Source organism: Zingiber officinale, chromosome 6A (assembly GCF_018446385.1).
Source record: "Zingiber officinale cultivar Zhangliang chromosome 6A, Zo_v1.1, whole genome shotgun sequence".
NCBI classification, from domain to species: Eukaryota; Viridiplantae; Streptophyta; class Magnoliopsida; order Zingiberales; family Zingiberaceae; genus Zingiber; species Zingiber officinale.
In genome coordinates, this window is record NC_055997.1 from 137,147,730 (window position 1) to 137,166,327 (window position 18,598).

The following is an 18,598-nucleotide window of genomic DNA, read 5'->3' on the forward strand; positions in this document are numbered from 1 at the left end:
ATCCACAAAATCACAACCATTTTTTCTCCCTTTTTCTTTTTCTTTTTCTTTTTCTTTTTCTTTTCCACAAAAAAAAGTCAAATTTTTCTTCAAAAAACTACCAAAAGAATCATAGAATGCAGAGAATCGGGGCCGAATTCGCCGCTGTATTTGCTCATTCGCTATGTTCGCGATGCAGCAGACCATCTCGTCTCCTGCCGTCGATATCCACCGTCCAAATCGACGATGGACGACCAGTCGTACGCTTAAAGTCGACCAATGGCCGTGATACGATGCGCCCCGTCTGGGCACCGTTATTTTCTAAAGCATCCTTGCCCCATCGTCCGGTCCCACCAATTAGGAACGCCCACGTTTATGTCCTCGTTCAATTCTCCGCATCAATTCTATTCCTTGCGTATAATGCCTCGCGGACCGTTATAAACAACTTCTATTATTGGCGAATAGCGTTAATCTACCAGGAAGTCTTTAGCTAATCCTGATCCGCCACTTGCGCATGGAAAAATGCTATTTTTTTATGCAAATAAATAAAGACGGCGCTCGTCACTCATCGGAGAGGTCAAAGAAGGAAAGGGGAGGGGAAGGAGGCCGCGGAGATCCGTCGTTGAAGGATCGGAATGTGGAAGCTCGCGCGAGTGGCCTGGAGCCTACGCCAGGCCCGGCGGATGTCGATCCCCGGTCCCTGTATCGTCAGCAAGCGGGGCACCGACATACTCCATGATCCATGGTTCAATAAGGTACGGTCAGCCTCCGGCTCCTCCTATGGGACCCTGTTTCTGATTTCTTGGAGATCTCTCTGGGATGGGATGGATCGTTAGGCTTATGAAACTCCTCCTTTTCTCAGGAAAACCATCTATTTTTTTTTGTTCTCCCTTCCTGGTTTGTGGGACATTTTGTTTGTCAGAGATCATGAAACAGCTTTACGTTAGCAGGTTAAAGATTGATGAGACTGTTGAACTGAGGCCTGCGGTTTTTGTGGGGATTATAGTATTTGATGAGACTATAAATGCTGATTTATCTATCATTTGCAACGAACTAGTTAATCACAAAGGAATCCAGTTGAGCCTCAGTGGCACACAATTGAATTTTCTCTCAAGGATGTATATTTTTTATTTATATCTCCTTCCTGGTTCATTGACATTCTTTTGTGCAATATCTTTAACATACTGTCGATCTCGGTGCTAACTTTGTCATTTCCACGATGATATATTCAAAATTAACTTTTTCTTTCATCCTTCAAAGCAGTTCAATGTTGATGCATTGAAAAATGTGAAGTATGGAATTTCCTTTTACAATGTCTCTTTACTCAAGTGCTGTTTTTTCTCAATATATATTTCATTCCTAGTTTATTGCCTTATATACCTTTTCGAAATATCATAAGATACCATTGATTTGGGTGTTAATTTTTGTTGTTTTTACCATGATGTACTACAAACTTTTATTTTTCTTTGGTACTTCTAAGCAGTTCAATGTCTTTATGCACTAAAAAAATTGGAAAAATGATATTTTTTCCTTTTACAGTGTCTCTTTGCTAATGTTCCATCAATTTTGACAATGGAATTGAAATGATCTTTACGCAACACATTGCCCTCATCTTATTTGAAACTTATTTTGGTTCAGGATACTGCTTTTCCTTTGACTGAAAGAGATCGTCTTGGGCTTCGTGGTCTTCTTCCTCCTCGTGTTATATCATTTGAGCAACAACATCAACGTTTTAGTGAGTCAAAGGAATCTTTTGTAGCCTGGGCATGTTCAATTATTTGGAGATTTTGCTGTTCATTATACATGTATTTCTGCACATAGCAGTTTTTGCTTTACATTTCATATAGCTTATTTTGGTTGCCTAAATTGTGTAAACATACTTTGTCAGGTCAGTGCATACCTTCTGCACCAGAGGTTTCCTGATTTAAAACTATTGCTCATTTGTTTGTCTACCTAATCATGTATGTGTTTATGTAAACTTCTTGAGGCTAATAAAGCGAATTCTGTTGAACTAATTGAAGCCTAACACCTTTTATTATGTACTTAGAATGTTTATGTATGCATGAGTTACTTATGATACATATTATGCAACATTTCTTTTATATAATATTTTGTTCTTTGAAAATCTTTAAGATAATTACTGTAAAATGCAATTCAATAAGTGTCTTTTCTGCATAATGCAGCAAGTTTTCTATAGTAAGTTCAACATTTATGAAAAAATGATTAACTTATTCTACCTTCCTGAACAACTTGTTGCAATGCAACATAGTTAGGGCTAGTACGATAATATTTCTAAACTATTGAAAGATATCCGTATTAGACTGATGTTTTCTATTGCTTTGACTGGAAACTTTTACTAATCTGGACTCTCTTCATTTGGTCTTTCTTTTTTACTTTTAGATGACTGTTTTATCAATAAATTTATCTAGAACTGGGACATGCTTCTAGTATAAATAATCTATTGTATATTTTGTCAATACTAAGCCTTATTTGTGTACATGCAATATGAAATTTCAGATATATTGTAGTTTAGATACCAGATGAAGCTATCATATAGCAGTGTTATGAAAAACTGGACTAGATTGGCATGTTCGACCAGTTAAACTGGAAACCAAAAGCCAAAGCTTTCCAGGTTGATTAATGGAAGATGGGTTGCCATTGTGTTTTTAAATTTCTAGTGAAATTGAAAAGAAAAGAACACTAATTTCAATATTAATTAGCAATACAAATAAGTTTTAGATTCTTTGGTTTCTATTTTTCCAAAATGGATAGTGGAAATGTTTATCCAACCAAACATGACCTTAGTCTTTTTGGCTATTAGTTAGTATGAGAAGTTTTCTCCAGTATGGATAAGAACCACATTACAATTGACGTTTGTCTTTTTTTTTTTTAAATACTAGAAATTCATTTTCTTAATTATTGAAACTATAATGCCTAATGGATTGAACTCCAATGCAGCCTTTATTGCACTTGTAATAAAGTACTTTACTTTTCTCATTGTGAACCAATGGACTAGAGTAAGTTTATCCTTGAGCCTGAAATCCTTAATTTCTCACTATTTTAAATTGAGAAGAATAACATTTCTTATTTTCTTTTATAGAATAATACCACAGATATCAAGCTTAACTAAATTGAGAAACCTACACAAGTACACATTATTTATCCCAAATTGCTAACCATCATGGTTATCTTCATGCATCTGAATTCTTTATTTCACATCTATCATGTGCAAATTTCACTCACCCATTTTATGTATGTGTTGTCTGTGACTTGTTTCTGATTTTCTTCTATATATTATTTCGCTTTAATATTTCTTCTGGGTTCTTACCTTCTCTTTCTCAGTGGACGCATATCATTCGCTGGAGCATAATACCAGAGGTGAAAAAGAAACTACTGTATCTCTAGCAAAGTGGCGGATACTGAATAGACTGCATGATAGAAATGAGACACTATACTACAGGGTGGGCTTGTTGAGTGACAATACCTCTTAGATGTTTTAATGATGTTTATGGACAATTCTGTGAAACTATTGATATTCTTCTCTCTTCAGGCTCTCATTGACAACATAAAGGACTTTGCTCCAATTGTTTACACTCCAACTGTGGGTTTGGTGTGTGAAAACTATGGAGGTTTGTATAGACGGCCACGTGGCATGTATTTCAGTGCAAAGGACAAAGGAGAGATGATGTCCATGATTCATAATTGGCCTTCTAAGCAGGTATATGTACATAAATCACCAATAAATAGTTATAGGATGTGGACAAGAATGCTTTTTGAGGTAGGTTTTATCATATAGATAACTTAGAATTGGAGAGCTGGAATTGCTGGTTTAGAGTTTAATTGGAGAATTTTAAAATAATTATGGATCCTTATGAGATGAAACAAAAACTAGCTCATCAATTCCAAGTGATAAGAGTTTATTAGAAGAGTGTTGTAAAAGAAAGTTGATATGCTAGTATTACTTATGATGTGAGATATGAAGTGACAGTTGCCATCATAAAATTTCTTAATCAAGGCTTACTTTTGTTTATTACTTTTTGACTGATATTGAAATTACTAAAGAATTTATGATGATTTGCCAAATAGCATATTAGTCAAATAGTAGAAGTTTGAAAGAACATCTCTAACTAGGAGACTATCAGGTCAATGGTCATTAAATGTTAAGGGGCAGATTAGTTTTAAAGTGTAATAAATTTATTCTTAAATGTTTATTCCACTTTTCTTCCGAATCTATTTTGTTCATGTTTCGGAGTGAGTTTCTTACATTTTTGTTCAACACAAACAATGCCTCTTGACGTATCAATCATCTTGATATTTGCACCCTTTGTGATGTTTAACCCAGGTCAAGATAAATTGAGACAATCTTATTTTTCTTAGCTTATGTTCATTAAGACAATGTCAAAACCATGGTTTCAAATCTCATTTTGTTTCGCCTGATACAAGCGAAACATTTCGTTTCACCCACCGATCGGCATCGGCACAAGTGTCAGCACACCTCGAGGCCCCGTGGATGCGTAGCCGGGCCCAGAGGTGTCGCGTGGGTCCGATGACGTGTCTGGAAGCATTGCGTTGGCTTGGCGACACGTCCGGAGGCCTTGTGCTGGCTTGGCAACACGTCCGGAGGCCTTGCGCTGGCTTGATGACACGTTCGAAGGCCTCGCGCTGGCTTGGCAATGTGTTCGGAGGCGTTGCGCAGCCCTTGCGATGTCGTTGAAGGTGTCACGTTGGCCCAAAGGGAGGCCGCCAATGATGCGTAGCGTGGAATAGGGGAATGGGGGCAGGACCTAGGTTTAATTAAAAACTCTAGGTTAATAATTTTAATTAACTCCTAGTTATGATCGAGATAATTTAAATAGACTTAATCAAGGCCTAATAAAATTATCCTTTTTTTTTTAAATATTTTTTTACTTAATATATTGTATATTTAAAAATACCGAAACTATGACGGCATAGCACGATATGGTACCGAAACTGTATCGTTCGTAGGATCGAAATCTCGACATGGGTTGAGATTTTAAACCATGGTCAAAATTGTACCATTCTAAATGCAACACAAAATTCAAGTTCGAACTTAATTATATAGTTGTCTTATTTTATTCTTTTTCTTTTTCATCTTCTTTCTCCAATTTTTCACGAGTACCATACATCGAAATATCGGCGACATGATGCTGAGATTAGGGATGTAAACAAGTCGAACCGAGCCAAACAGTATTAGGCTCGAGCTCGGCTCGTTTAAGTTATATTCGGGCTCGAGCTCGGCTCGAGCTCGAATCGAGCATTTATCACAAGGCTCGAGCTCGACTCGTTTTAGAATTATCAAGCTCGCGAACAGTTCGTGCTCGGCTCGTTATTAGCTCGATTATCAAAGTTAACGAGCCTAACTCGTTAAGCGAACTCGGGCTCGTTTAGAGCTCGTTTTTGACTCATTTTAGAGCTTGTTTTTTTGGCTCATTTTAAAGCTCATTTTAAGGCTCATTTTAGAGCTCATTTTTTTGCTCATTTTAGAGCTCGTTTTTTGGTTCGGTTTAAGGCTCGTTTCAAGGCTCGTTTTTTTGGCTCGCGAGCCTATAAACGAACATGCTCGCGAGCTCACAAGCTGAATATCCTTAAGCTCGAGCTCGGCTCGATAAAACTGTCGAGCTCGAAATCGAGCTCGAGCTCGGCTCGATAAGATAAACGAACGAACTCGAACGAGCTTTTTACCGAATCGAGCTCCGAATAGCTCGCAAACCATTTGGTTCATTTATATCCCTAGCTGAGATAGTATCATTCCAATCAAAGACCGAATTTGAACTTCAACTTGATCACAATTAAAGACTTGATTGGATCACAATCGAAGAGACTTTTGCATCCTCAACTTGAAGAAACATATCATGTAGATATTGAGAATCACCAGTTCGAGAGTCATAGTGTTTCCCTCCAATGGTGAAGAAGCTTCTTTAAGCAAAAATGGTCTGAGCTGAAGATGACTACACCTTTGCACCTAAATAAAGTGCATCCAGGTGTGATTGTAAGTGTGGCAAAAATTGAAATAGGCTTTTTGGCATGCAGATATCAAGTGATAGTCATATTTCAGGTGAAAAAGATAGAGTTTGAAAATCTGGACACCTCAACACTAATGTTAGCTGCACAAAAATTTCTAACCAGCCAAAGATGTCTCCATATTTGGGACCAATTCTGATCCAGTGTTTTTGTTTCCCAATAGCTCATGGAAAAATATGATCAACTAACAATAAATAGCCAAAAATTATTAGAGTTGCCAATTCCCACCGTCCTTTGCACAATAAAGCTAAGTTATAATCTCGGTTGTTCAAGATGTCCAGACTTCCAAGAGTGGTAGGCTTGCAAATAAGATTCCAACTACAAGATAGTGCACCAAAGATTGAGTGCTAGAGCTATGATGCCAAAAGAATCCTTTCCTTAGCTTGCTTAGCTGAGTGCATACTCATGTGGGAGTTAAGCATGCATGGACGATTAATAATCTCGAGATGACACTCTTAGTTAATGCCAGCCGGGAATATATTGTGCCATGAATCTAACCTCCTCAAGAAATAGAGAGATTCAATAATCTTTGTTCAGTCTCATAATAGTGGGTTGATATTCCAAATATTAGAAGAGGTGTTTGTGAGGCTTTGTAAAACTTCCTAACGCACGATGAGGTAGGTGAGGCCTCCCAATGGAAGGCTTTGCAAGACTCCCTAATGCATAGTGAGGTAGGAGACATCCTCTTTTGACTCATTCTCTATCTTGCTAATGATGATGAGGCTTCCAAGCCTTAACAAGACAATCTTGCAAGTGTTTCCAATGATGCTAATGCTCCATGTTGAATACTGCCAACGATTCCCTTAATAATAGGGATTATGATTGATTTGGATTAGCTTGATTATAGAGCTTCAGATTGATTGTAATTAATGATTGATAGACATACCATAATTATATGATCCTTTTTTCCTCCTTATGTATATAAATACCTACATGTAAGTAGATTATTGTATATGAAATAGATTATCTTTTTCTCTTTTACATGGTATAAGAGCAGGTTCTCCTTCTGACCTAGTTTTGTTTTTCCTGCCGCTACTACTATTGTTGTGCCTTCTGCTACTACCTCCGCTTGTTGCTATTGCCGTCTAGTGTTGTTGCTTCATGTTGTTGCCGCCACCTTCTACTATCACTGCCTGCTGCTGGATCAACCAGCGCTGCCGCTTCCTGTTACTCCTCCTGTTGCTATTGCCCTAAACCCTATTGTTGCCGCCTCGTACTGCAACCAGCGCTGCCCTAATTTGCTACTACTCAGGTTCTACCTTTGATTTCCTCCTACGATGAGGTCTTCAGATTCTAAACCCAATTTGGCTAGCACTATTAAATTGAATGAGACCAACTATCTCTTGTGGTCACGTTTGTTTGAATTATTCCGGGGTCTCACAAGAAGAAGGAACATATTCTGTCCGGCCTTCCTTACCCTAAAGATCCAAAATATTCAGATTGTTCTGTTATGAATTGGCTTCTCAACAGCATGGAGGAGTCCATGAGCACTAATGTTATGTCCGTGGAAACTGCCAAGGAGATGTGGGATGACTTACATGGCATATATTCAAATGACAAGAACATTTTTGTGTTTTCGAATTATATGAAAAACTCTTCGCTCTTTGCCAGGATGGCCGATCTATTAGTAATTATTTTGCTACTCTTAAGGGGGTTGCTGATGAAATTCTGTTATACCATCCTCTCTCTTGTGACGCTTAGATTCAAAATAATCAATGGGAGGAATTCTTGGTTGTGAAGTTCCTATCCACTTCTATCCGATTTGGATTCTACTTATGACTGGTTCGGGATAATCTGTTGGTATGTGATAACATTCCAACGTTATCGAATGCTCTATCTCGGGTTCTTCGTGTGACCACGATCCGTCCTCACATTAGTTTTTCCTCATCTTCTGACACTTCGGCTATGGTGGCCTACGGTCGGGGGTTCTTTCAAGGTCGTAGTACTAGTCACGGTCGTGGAACCAATACCACTAGGAGTAGCAGTTCGTGTGTTCAATGTGGTCGTTCTAATCATGTCTCCGAAAAGTGTTGGGCGAAATTTGGTAAACTTGATTGGGCTAATAATGTATCTACCGAACTATCAACTCCTTCACTGGACATTGACGATCATGATGATATGGTCTCTGTTTCTCGTACTGATTATGAAATATTGCTTCGCTCTTCTGCTAGCATTCCCTCTATCACTACTGCCTCATCTTCTCCAGGTATGTTTGCTGTGTCTTGTGATAAGTCTTGGATGTTGGATTCTGGTGAGTCTACTTATATTACTGGTAACAAGTCTGTTTTCTCTTCTTCTTTTGTTTCCTCATCTTTATCACCTGTCCGTCTAGCCAATGCCACCTATTCTCTGATTATGGGAAGAGACGTTGTCAAGTCCATTGCAAATATCATTCTTGATAATGTTCTCTTTGCACCTAAATTTTCTGTTGGTTTACTGCCCATAAGCCAGGTAACAAAATCTCACTGTATCTTTTTATCCATCCTATTGTATTTTTCAAGACTTACACACGAAGAGGATGATTGGTGGATGACATGAGAATGCTGACCTATACTATCTGGATTCGGTTACACCTGCAAGTTCCCAGACACTCTCAGGAACTGTGTCTCCTTATTAGCGACATTATCGTCTAGGTCACCCATCTTTTTTCGCTCTCAAAAGTTTAGTTCCTGTTCCGTCTACTGATTTCCAATGCGAATCCTATGAGTTCAGCAAACACCATCGTACTTCTTTTCCTTCTAGAGTTGATAAACGTAGTTCTTTTGCACTTGAACTTGTTTATTCGGATGTTTGGGGACCTAGTATAATTGAGTAGAGAGGAGGTTTCCAGTATTTTATAATTTTTGTTGATGATTATTCTTACATGACTTGATTATATTTACTCAAAAGTAGGAATGAGGTTCCTGAGGTGTTGACATCATTCTATAATGAAATAAAAACCCAATATTACGTTGCCTTGCGCATTCTTTGTACCGATAATGCACTTGAGTTCACTACAATGTCTACATTATCTGATTCTCATGGCATAATTCATCAAACCTCTTGTTCATACACTTCCCAATAAAATGGAGTTGTTGAACGCAAACACCATCATATTTTAGACGTAGGTCATACTCTTTTTTGTCACATGCATGCTCCTAAGTTTTTGTGGGGTGATGTTATTCTCACAACTTGTTTTCTCATAAATAGGATGATATCCCCATCTCTTATCTTCATCTTGACAAATCTCTTTTCTCTTTGCCTCCTCGTATATTTGGTTGTGCTTGTTTTGTTTATAATTTTACGTCTGCTTGGATAAATTGTCTCCTCACTCTATTAAATGCATCCTGCTTGGATATTCTCGCACACAAAAAGGATATCGTTGTTTTGACACATTCACAAGATATTATATTTTTTGAGTCCCAACCATACTTTCCCCCGTGTAGCTCAGCCACATGATACATTAGTATTTCTCTTCCATTACCTATCCCACCATCTGTGTCTCCCACTATAGATGCTCCATCTCCTAAACCATTGCAGGTGTACACGATGCGTGCTCGGCTAGAATCAGATTCATGTCCCTCACATCCTCTTCCTATAGCTCCTTATGTTCCTTGCCCCTCCAATATTGATCTGCCTATTGCTCTTCATAAAGGTATTCGGTCTTGCACTACTCATCCTTTGTCTAATCATATCTCGTTTGATTACCTTGGTTATGCGTTTCATGCTTTTGCTATTTCTCCATCTACAGAAGTTCCAACTATTTACTTTGAGGCTTATCAACACTCGGCTTGGCAAACAACAATGGATGGGAAATGTCTGCCCTTATCTCTCGTGGTGCTTGGGAGCTAGTGGTTTCACCATCTTCTATTGATATTATTGCCTGTCATTGGGTATTTACTCTGAAATTTAAAGCTGACGGTATTATTGATTGATACAAAACTCGTCTAGTGGCCAAAGTATTTACACAGTGTTGATTACTTCGAGACGTTCTCTCCTACTGCTCGCTTGGATTTTATTAGAGTTATATTCTCTTTGGCTGTCAATCAATCTTGGCCAATATATCAACTAGATGTGAAGAATGTTTTTCTTTATGGCGATTTACACAAGACTGTGTTTAAATTTGCATGAGACCGTGTTTATGGAGCAACTTCTACTTTATGTTACTTAGAGGGAGAATGTTACTATAGTTTGCAGACTTAAAAAGGTTATTTATGGTCTTAAACAAAGTTCGAGAGCTTGGTTTGATAAATTTAGTAATATAATCAGTGTTGTTGGCTTCAAACAGTGCAAATCGGATCATTCTATGTTTGTACAACATAGCACGAATGGGATTACCGTGTTTATTGTTTATGTTAATGACATCTTAATATTCGACAGTGATATAGGTGGGATAGACGAAACTAAGAAGTATTTGCAACAATACCTTGTGACGAGGGATATGAGATGTCCTAAGTATTTCTTGAGAATTAAAATTGCTCACAACAAATCTGGAGTTTCATTATGCCAACGGAAGTATGCTACAGATTTACTCAAAGAAATTGGTTTGCTGGAACGAAGTCGGTTGATACGCCTATGGATATCAATTCAAGTGTTTGGAATGATACTAGAGAGTTTTTTTAAGGATAAAGTAAAATATAGATGGCTTGTTGGGAAACTCATCTACTAAACAGTAACGAGACCTGACATCTCCTTTGTAGTTGGAAGAGTTAGTCATTTTATGGATAAACCGAAGCAAGTTTACTAGGATGTCGCTATCAGAATTCTTAAGTACATTAAGAAATCTTTTGGAAAAGGGGTGTCATTTAAGAGAAATGTGCACCTACAGATTGAAACTTATTTCGATGCCGACTATGATGGATCTAAGACCAACATATGGTCCACTTCTGGATATTGCACTTATATAGTGGAAATCTAGTAACATGGCGAAGTAAGAAACAAACTGTTGTTGCTAGGTCGATTGCCGAAGCCAAGTACAGAGTCATAGATCACATTGTAATCAAGATGTTATGGCTGAAGAATTTGCTTGAAGAATTAGGATTCACCTACAATGAATCACTGTCAATGTCATAACCAAGCAGCTAGTCACATTGCAAGTAACTCAGTTTTTCATCATAAGACTAAGCATATTGAGGTTGTCTGTCACTTTATTCGCGAGTGTGTAATGAGTTAGAAAATTGTCACTCCATTCACATCATCATCCAACCAAGTTGTCGATGTCTTCACTAAAGCATTACGAGGAAAACGATTCTCAGAACTTTGTGACAAGATGAATATGATTAACATATGCTCCAGCTTGAAGGACAGTGTTGAATACTTCCAAAGATTCCCTTAATTGTAGGGATCGTGATTGATTTAGATTAACTTGATTATAGGGATTAAGATTGATTGTAATTAATGATTTATAGACATGCTATAATTATAGGATTCTCTTTCCCTCCTTATATATATAAATACCTACATGTAAGTAGATTATTATATATGAAATAGATTATCTTTTTCTCTTTTACACGTTAGGTACACAATGTTCTCTATCTCCTTCTCTTCCTTCACCTTGTTTTCTCTCTACCTAGTTCTCCTCCTCAACTTAAGTTCTTTCTTAGCACTAACATGAGCACAACCAACTCATTCTCATTCCGTTTGTGGATCCAAACCTATGCTCAAACAAGATTTCAAACCTTGATAATGACTAAATCAAGTGATCACGATATGGTTAAGACTAAACCCTAGTTATTCATTAAGTTATTTAGAGTATAATTAATATTAATCTCTTATTAATTATATTAGTCTTGGATAACATTCTTAATTCATAATTTAGTCTATATAAGTTGAACTAGATTTCAATTAAAGATTAAAATTATTAGTTATCTTTAAAGTGTTACGCCTTGACGATCTAGGCCCGTCGAATGGTACATTTGATGCATATGAATTGTAATAATATTGCCTCTGCTATGCGTGTGGTATGCTAGAAAAATAGATCCAGATATGAGCTTGCCCTTAGCTTCTATGGTTAATGAGGTGTCAATGCTAGACCCAACCATGGTCCTGAGTCAATGGTTTGATAGTTTGAAACCGCTGGTTTGACGATTTGAAAAATCTCAATCCTTAACCATAACATTTAAAGGTGATTACGATTCATGATTTGGTAATCAGTTCATGGTTCGGTGCTGCCGATTACATTTGAAGTCGCTTCAAGGTTCATAGATGGTTCAAGAATATTATTTATATTTTAATTTTAAAAAAATATTTATAAATTTGGAAAAATAAAAAAAAAAACGGTTTGAACTTATTTAAGTTGCCTACTTATCCCCTTAGGTGTAGGAGAATCTAAACGCATATAGGTTATTTACCTTTTTACCCTTATTACCTTAGAAAGTGACATTGTTTACTCACTTTTATTTTCCATTCCCATAGTAGTAGTTCTTTTAGTATCAAAATCGTGTAACTCGTCCTCCAAAAGTTGCATTACTTGTATTCTTTTTTAGCTCTTGTCTATTTGTCAAGTAATGTTTGGGCTTCCAAAGAGTTGAGAGACAAATATATCGTCTTTTATCTAGATATTACCTCCGGAACTAAATATTTGTTTTGCGAGAACGGTTGACATTAGACAAGCTAGAATCTTCTTTGATATGATAGAGAGGATGAGATAACTTTGGGTTTTCTGCGACCAACATCATAAAATATTGAAATCCAGCTCGTTATCTATTTCACTAAAATCTAAAGAAGTCATAAAATAATTCTTTCTATTTGGAACTTGGGGATCCCTACATTTCACTTGTTCTCATAATAAAAGTTGTACTTTCGTGAGTTTCAAACTACTATTACCACTATTAGTACTTTGTGTTTCAGCCACATTAACTTATAATCCGTATTTTAAACTATAGTCTTTGTAAATATAATATAAATTTTTTCTAATATTTTGCACAATAAAAGTAGGATCAAGAGAAGAAGAATCTTTAAATGGTATTAAAACATTATAATACATAACTAACATTTAATACAAAACATCTAATTTTAAGTCTATAATCTAAAACAAATACAACTAAATCAATATCTTGAATATAATAAAAATATTTCTCTCATTTTGCTTTCATTGCTAAATGCAGGGAGATAAAAATTCATTTATGATATATTCATTTAAAATCAAAGCTATGTTATAAAAATTCATTATAACTAAATGAGAAGTAAGATAATTGTTTAGTTACATCATTAAATACTTTTAAAATTTCATAAATACTACTATATATATTCTATTGATGCAAAAATAATACATTGGTCGTATTAGCATTTTGTGTAAAAAATGAATACAATAATTCTCTATAATGAAATGAATCTCGTCGTAATTTATACGTTGAATTCCAACGTGTTTGTACATCACGTGGAAAATTTTCAGGTCACATTCTATTAATTTTACAACACCCCGTTGTTTCATTATACTACAATATGACCACAAATATGAAATAACAATTTTAATTGGTCTAATTTGATTTTCTATAGTTTTTAATACATGTTGGATGCATTAATTTAAAATATGATAAACACATCGAATATGAAAATATAAACTACAAATAATAGGATGAAATACAATTTTAACTTCTTCAGTACTTGCAGTATTAGAATTAGCATTATCAAATCATATTGAAAATGTTTTAGAAGTTAATCCATATTTTTATAAAATTAAGTACATCAATTGAGATATGTTGTGATCAGTGTGTGCCTCATGAAACACTCGATATGCTAGTAAACATTTTTGGGTTGACTAAGAATTGTCAATCTAATAGCAAGTCACTCTCTTACACAAATGAGTTTGCCAATGATCACTCTAAATATTGGAACATAGAGACACTTTATTATTTAATTTGCACCATTGGAGAAAATAGGGCATGCAAGAGGCGACTGAAAACTATGGGAAGAAAATTGCACCAGAGACTAATGAATATCACATAGTTCAAGTGAGATGAGGAAGTTGGAAAGTAGGGCATATATTTGGTGTGCGTCAAATGATGGACAACATATCCCTGGGGTATTGGAACATGAACACAGAGGAAAGAGGGCGTGGAGTATAAAACTGAACAACCTGTCTTTGACCTTGAAACTAATTTATGAATACCATGCTGTCAATAAACTTCACGAGAAGAAGATATTACCAATTGAAAGGGGAGTTGGGGTCCCTTTTAAAGGCTTCAATGCAACTAAACTTTTAAAATAAAATAAAACTGATGGGTAAGAAATACCCATTTACCTAATATATCAACAACTTATGAAACAAATTGTGTACCATTTGGACAAAAATACTACCAAATACCCTTAATATCAATATCCCCTCAATTGGAGAGTTTACCAAATAACCAAATTAAACAGCTAATTAAACTAAAAAAAAATTCCAAATTTGCATCACCAAGTAGTCATATTCGTAAGAAACAAAGGAAGATGATAAATGCTCTAAATGATAAGATGATTCTGCATGATGCCATGACCAGTGGGGCTCAACCAAGTTGATTAAAAATGTCTCCTGTTAAGTCACTATGTTTATGACTTCTTGTGCATCCACAGCAGAACTTGCCCTAAAGGCAACTTGTGTAGATGGGCCAGTTCTTCGATGAAATGAATAGTTTAATGAAATGTGGTGTAGAATGTAATGCTTGTAATAGCTATAGAATCTCTGGGAATGGTACACATTTTATATTTTAGTTACTTAGCTCACACCTTTATAATGAATACAAGACATTTTGATTGAAAGGAAAAGAAGTTCATATTGCAGTTCAGTATAAATTGGGAGCCGAAGTTTGAATATCAAAGTTCTAGACTATGCACCACTTTTACCCATATACATGCATTAATATCCCTTTCTTCATTTGCTTTATAAAATCTGTCTATATTCTTCCTTTTTTTCTTATAGATCTTTAACTTTTGGTAAATTTTAGGCAAATTTAGGAAAAAAAAAGTTTCATTGTGGCTTACAATGTGATTATCTTATTTATTTTAGGTAGACATGATTGTAGTGACTGATGGAAGTCGGATTCTTGGTCTTGGTGATCTTGGAGTTCAGGGTATTGGAATTCCTATAGGAAAACTTGACATTTATGTTGCAGCTGCTGGAATCAATCCACAGAGGGTTAGTCTTTTTTCAGCTCATAAACATTTAGCATTGAGTTAATGGTGCTTTTCAGGGTTGGTGCTTTCTTATGTATGAGAGAGATGGTTAATTTCTATTTCTTTTCTAGCTATGACAATGACAGTTTATCTATTCCTTGCATTGATTATGTTATCTTTTCTAGTTATGAAAATGACAGTTTGTCTTTTATCTATTCCGGTAATGGGTGCCTAATATGCTTTCTTTTTAATTCCATAGTCAAATGAATGACATATCATTCTTTATCAACATGGCAGATTCTACCTGTTATGCTGGATGTTGGGACCAATAATCAGAAACTTCTTGAAGATAAGCTTTGTGCGTATATTTGTGAATATATTTCATCTTTTCCCTAGTATCTTCTGAAGTTTTGAAAGATGTAAACTGTCTTCCCTCAATTTTTTTTTCTGTCTGACTCAAACTCCTCATCTATCTTACTAATTATTTATGATACTTGGACTCCCTCTTGGACTCAATGAAACTCCCTGTTGTAGCTAGGACACAAATTCTATGGAGCCTCCTCCATAGGCGATCTTATGGAGGGGGTTGCCTCATGTAAACACTATATCCTAAACCTCCACTAGTACAAATCCAAAAGTTTTTATTCTACTGCATATGAAAAATCACAGTATACAAATGTAGTAAACTGTAATACACGGTATAGTGTAGTTTTTAGTCATATATTACAGTGTCAATTTTGTTTATTCATAGTATTGAAATTTTGAGTTCTAAAGCTGTGTATAGAACCACAATATATTGTAAAATTCAAAACTGTGGTTCTATGATATAACTGTAATATATGATTACATAAAATCAGAGTGTACCATATATTGTTGTTCAGTACATTCATACATTGGGGTTTTCAAATACAGCATGAGAGAAACCTTGGGATTTGTGCTAGTGGAACTTTGGTATTAGTGTTAGTATGATGAAATTCCCTCTATAAGATCACCTATGGATAAGGATGGAGAAAAATACTGAAAATTTAGTATACCGCACATATCGTACCGAAATATACGATATTATCAAAAATTTCGATACAGTATTATACCATATTGAATTTTTCGATATCGGTATGGATTTAATATTGGTATACCACATATACCGTATTGATATCGAAATTTTAATATAAACGGTATGAAATTTATACCATGCCGAAAATTCAGTATATCGGACTTTCGGTAGTATGATTTTTTTTTTATACCGAACTTTTCTATACGGTATACGATATACGGTTTAGGATTTGATAAACCATACCGAACCACCCCTATGGAGAGGGCTATGTGGAATTTGCGCTCTGGTACTTATGTTGCCATTTGACACGACATAGAGCGAGTATGTGTATAAAAAATATGCTTGAGGTAGACCCATTTGTTTACCCAAATGCTGAGTGGGGAAGAGTAGAGGTGCACGAGGAAGAAAAAAAAGGAAGGAGAAAAAGGAATAATAAGATATGGAGGAAGCTTTCCATGGTGAGGTGCATGAGGAAGATAAAAGGAAGGAGAAAGGAATAATAAGAGATGGAGGAGGCTTTCCATGGTGAGGTGCATGAGGAAGAAAAAAAGGAGAAAGCGGAATAATAAGAGATGGAGGAAGCTTTCCATGGAAAGCTGCTCAAACTCAGAGATTCTCACTATGGATGGGAGATTAAACTGTGGGAAAATGTTGAGGTGGTAGGCTCATGGACGGGAAGAGGAGGAGACATCATGTGTTGAAGGGCTGGGCTTGTGATCTGGATAAAAGAAGAGAAGAAAAGGTGCGATCCTTCTGAACCTATAAAAAAACCCTACTTTATCAATGATCCATCTTTTATTTCCATTGAACCTGCCGGTTTACTACAGAAAATGCTGATTTAGGTTTAGTTATGTGAAGAAGCACATGTTCACCCCTTTTCTAGTCCAACTTGAGTCCCAACCAATCCAAGCTTAATCCTACACACTGGGAATCCATGATTTTTGTATTTATCACAATCTGAGTTAACTGTTTTATTGCAATTAATTATTTACTTAATAATTATAATTTATTTATAATATACTTATTTAATTATAATTTAGTGATAATTATAATTGATTATTTATTGATAGTTCACTTGTATTACTGACGAAAATTAATTAAGTTATACAATTTATAACAAATTAATTAACATAATCTTAATTAATCTTTATAAAGGATATAATAATTTATGAACCTAACCTATGCATACTTTTATGAGGCCGAAAGAAACTCATCCGTTGCCAAGTTGACTTGAAAAATTGTACCATATATACTTATTGATACACACACAACCAAACTTGTATATAAATATATGTTACATTGGCGATTAATTATTTCGTCCATTCTTCAATTAATCATGAAAAGAAGAAATTGCGGCTGCTGAACTCTATCAGTCCTTTGTCGTCTCACCTTCGTTGAATCAGCCTCAGAGAGCTCGTGAAATCCCCCTTCAACCACCTTCGGCCACTGTCTCCTTTGCCAATGTGGACTACTGCAACTAGTTGCCCCCTTCACCCGTTAGACTTCAGGTTCACTTAGATTTAGGTCTCTTCTCCTCTTCCCATGATCTTGTGACCTTGTGCAATTATAGTGCTCACAGACGACTTGAACAAGGAATTTAGTTGTGCTGGGATGTTCCACGTGCCAATTAGTAGGCAAAATAACATATTTTGCCCATGCCGACAGTCACAGAATAACACATTAAACCATGATTTGATGTAGATGTCAACTATGATGCAACACTTGTGCTCATTTGATCGTCTTTGATGACACAATGCTCTAGATAGAAGACATTGATTTGTTCGCTGAAGATAATATCTTTTCTTCTCAAGCTGATGATATGCAAGAACATGGAGTTTGCAAAGATGGAGGAAAGCAATTTAGTTGATTTTTAAAGCAAGAAATTAGGATACTGGTGTTTTCTCTTTTAAGGTAAATAAGAGGAAAATGAATCAATGAAAGTCTCATAATTACTCATGAAATGAAAAAAATGTCAAATTATACTTGAGTTCTCACATCTAGAATAAGATAGAAAACGGTGGCAGGAGAACTAATGCATTCTATAAACTTGCAATCAACATAGAGAAAAATTAACCACCAACTGGTTTAGCTGATAAAAGATATTTAATTTAAGATTTAAGATAGGAGAAAGTCATAGTATTGTACTTTAAGAGGAGAAAACATTAGAAATTTATAATTTTTTCAACCAGTAAATACTGTAAACACTAAATCAGGTAATCAAGCATTAAATCAAATATGAACAAGACTTGCATAGGATGGTAGCAGCAACAAGTGGTGAGAGAAAAGCAATCACCTTTAAAACTACCTGTGCGGATGAGGGTGGAGCATATTGACAATGAGAGATTAAGACTGTCTTGTGAGGATGGTTAAAATGTGATGGGAAGTAAGGTTTAAAATTTCCCCAAGTGTCAAGGTTTTAGCGGTTGCTCAAAGGACATCGTTATAGTGTCA

At 35.8% G+C, this 18,598-nt stretch overlaps 1 protein-coding gene across 1 annotated transcript in view; it reads left to right on the forward strand.

Moving 5' to 3' along the window:
• Positions 1-514: 514 nt before the first annotated feature.
• The window catches only part of LOC121998276 (NAD-dependent malic enzyme 59 kDa isoform, mitochondrial-like), a 29,812-nt gene continuing 11,728 nt past the window's right edge, over positions 515-18,598 (forward strand). The window contains exons 1-6 of the mRNA XM_042553122.1: positions 515-734; positions 1,618-1,714; positions 3,322-3,440; positions 3,530-3,697; positions 14,987-15,115; positions 15,391-15,451. Of these exons, the coding sequence (XP_042409056.1) occupies positions 615-734; positions 1,618-1,714; positions 3,322-3,440; positions 3,530-3,697; positions 14,987-15,115; positions 15,391-15,451 (694 nt within the window). The 5' untranslated portion in view covers positions 515-614. The remainder of the gene's footprint in view (positions 735-1,617; positions 1,715-3,321; positions 3,441-3,529; positions 3,698-14,986; positions 15,116-15,390; positions 15,452-18,598) is intronic.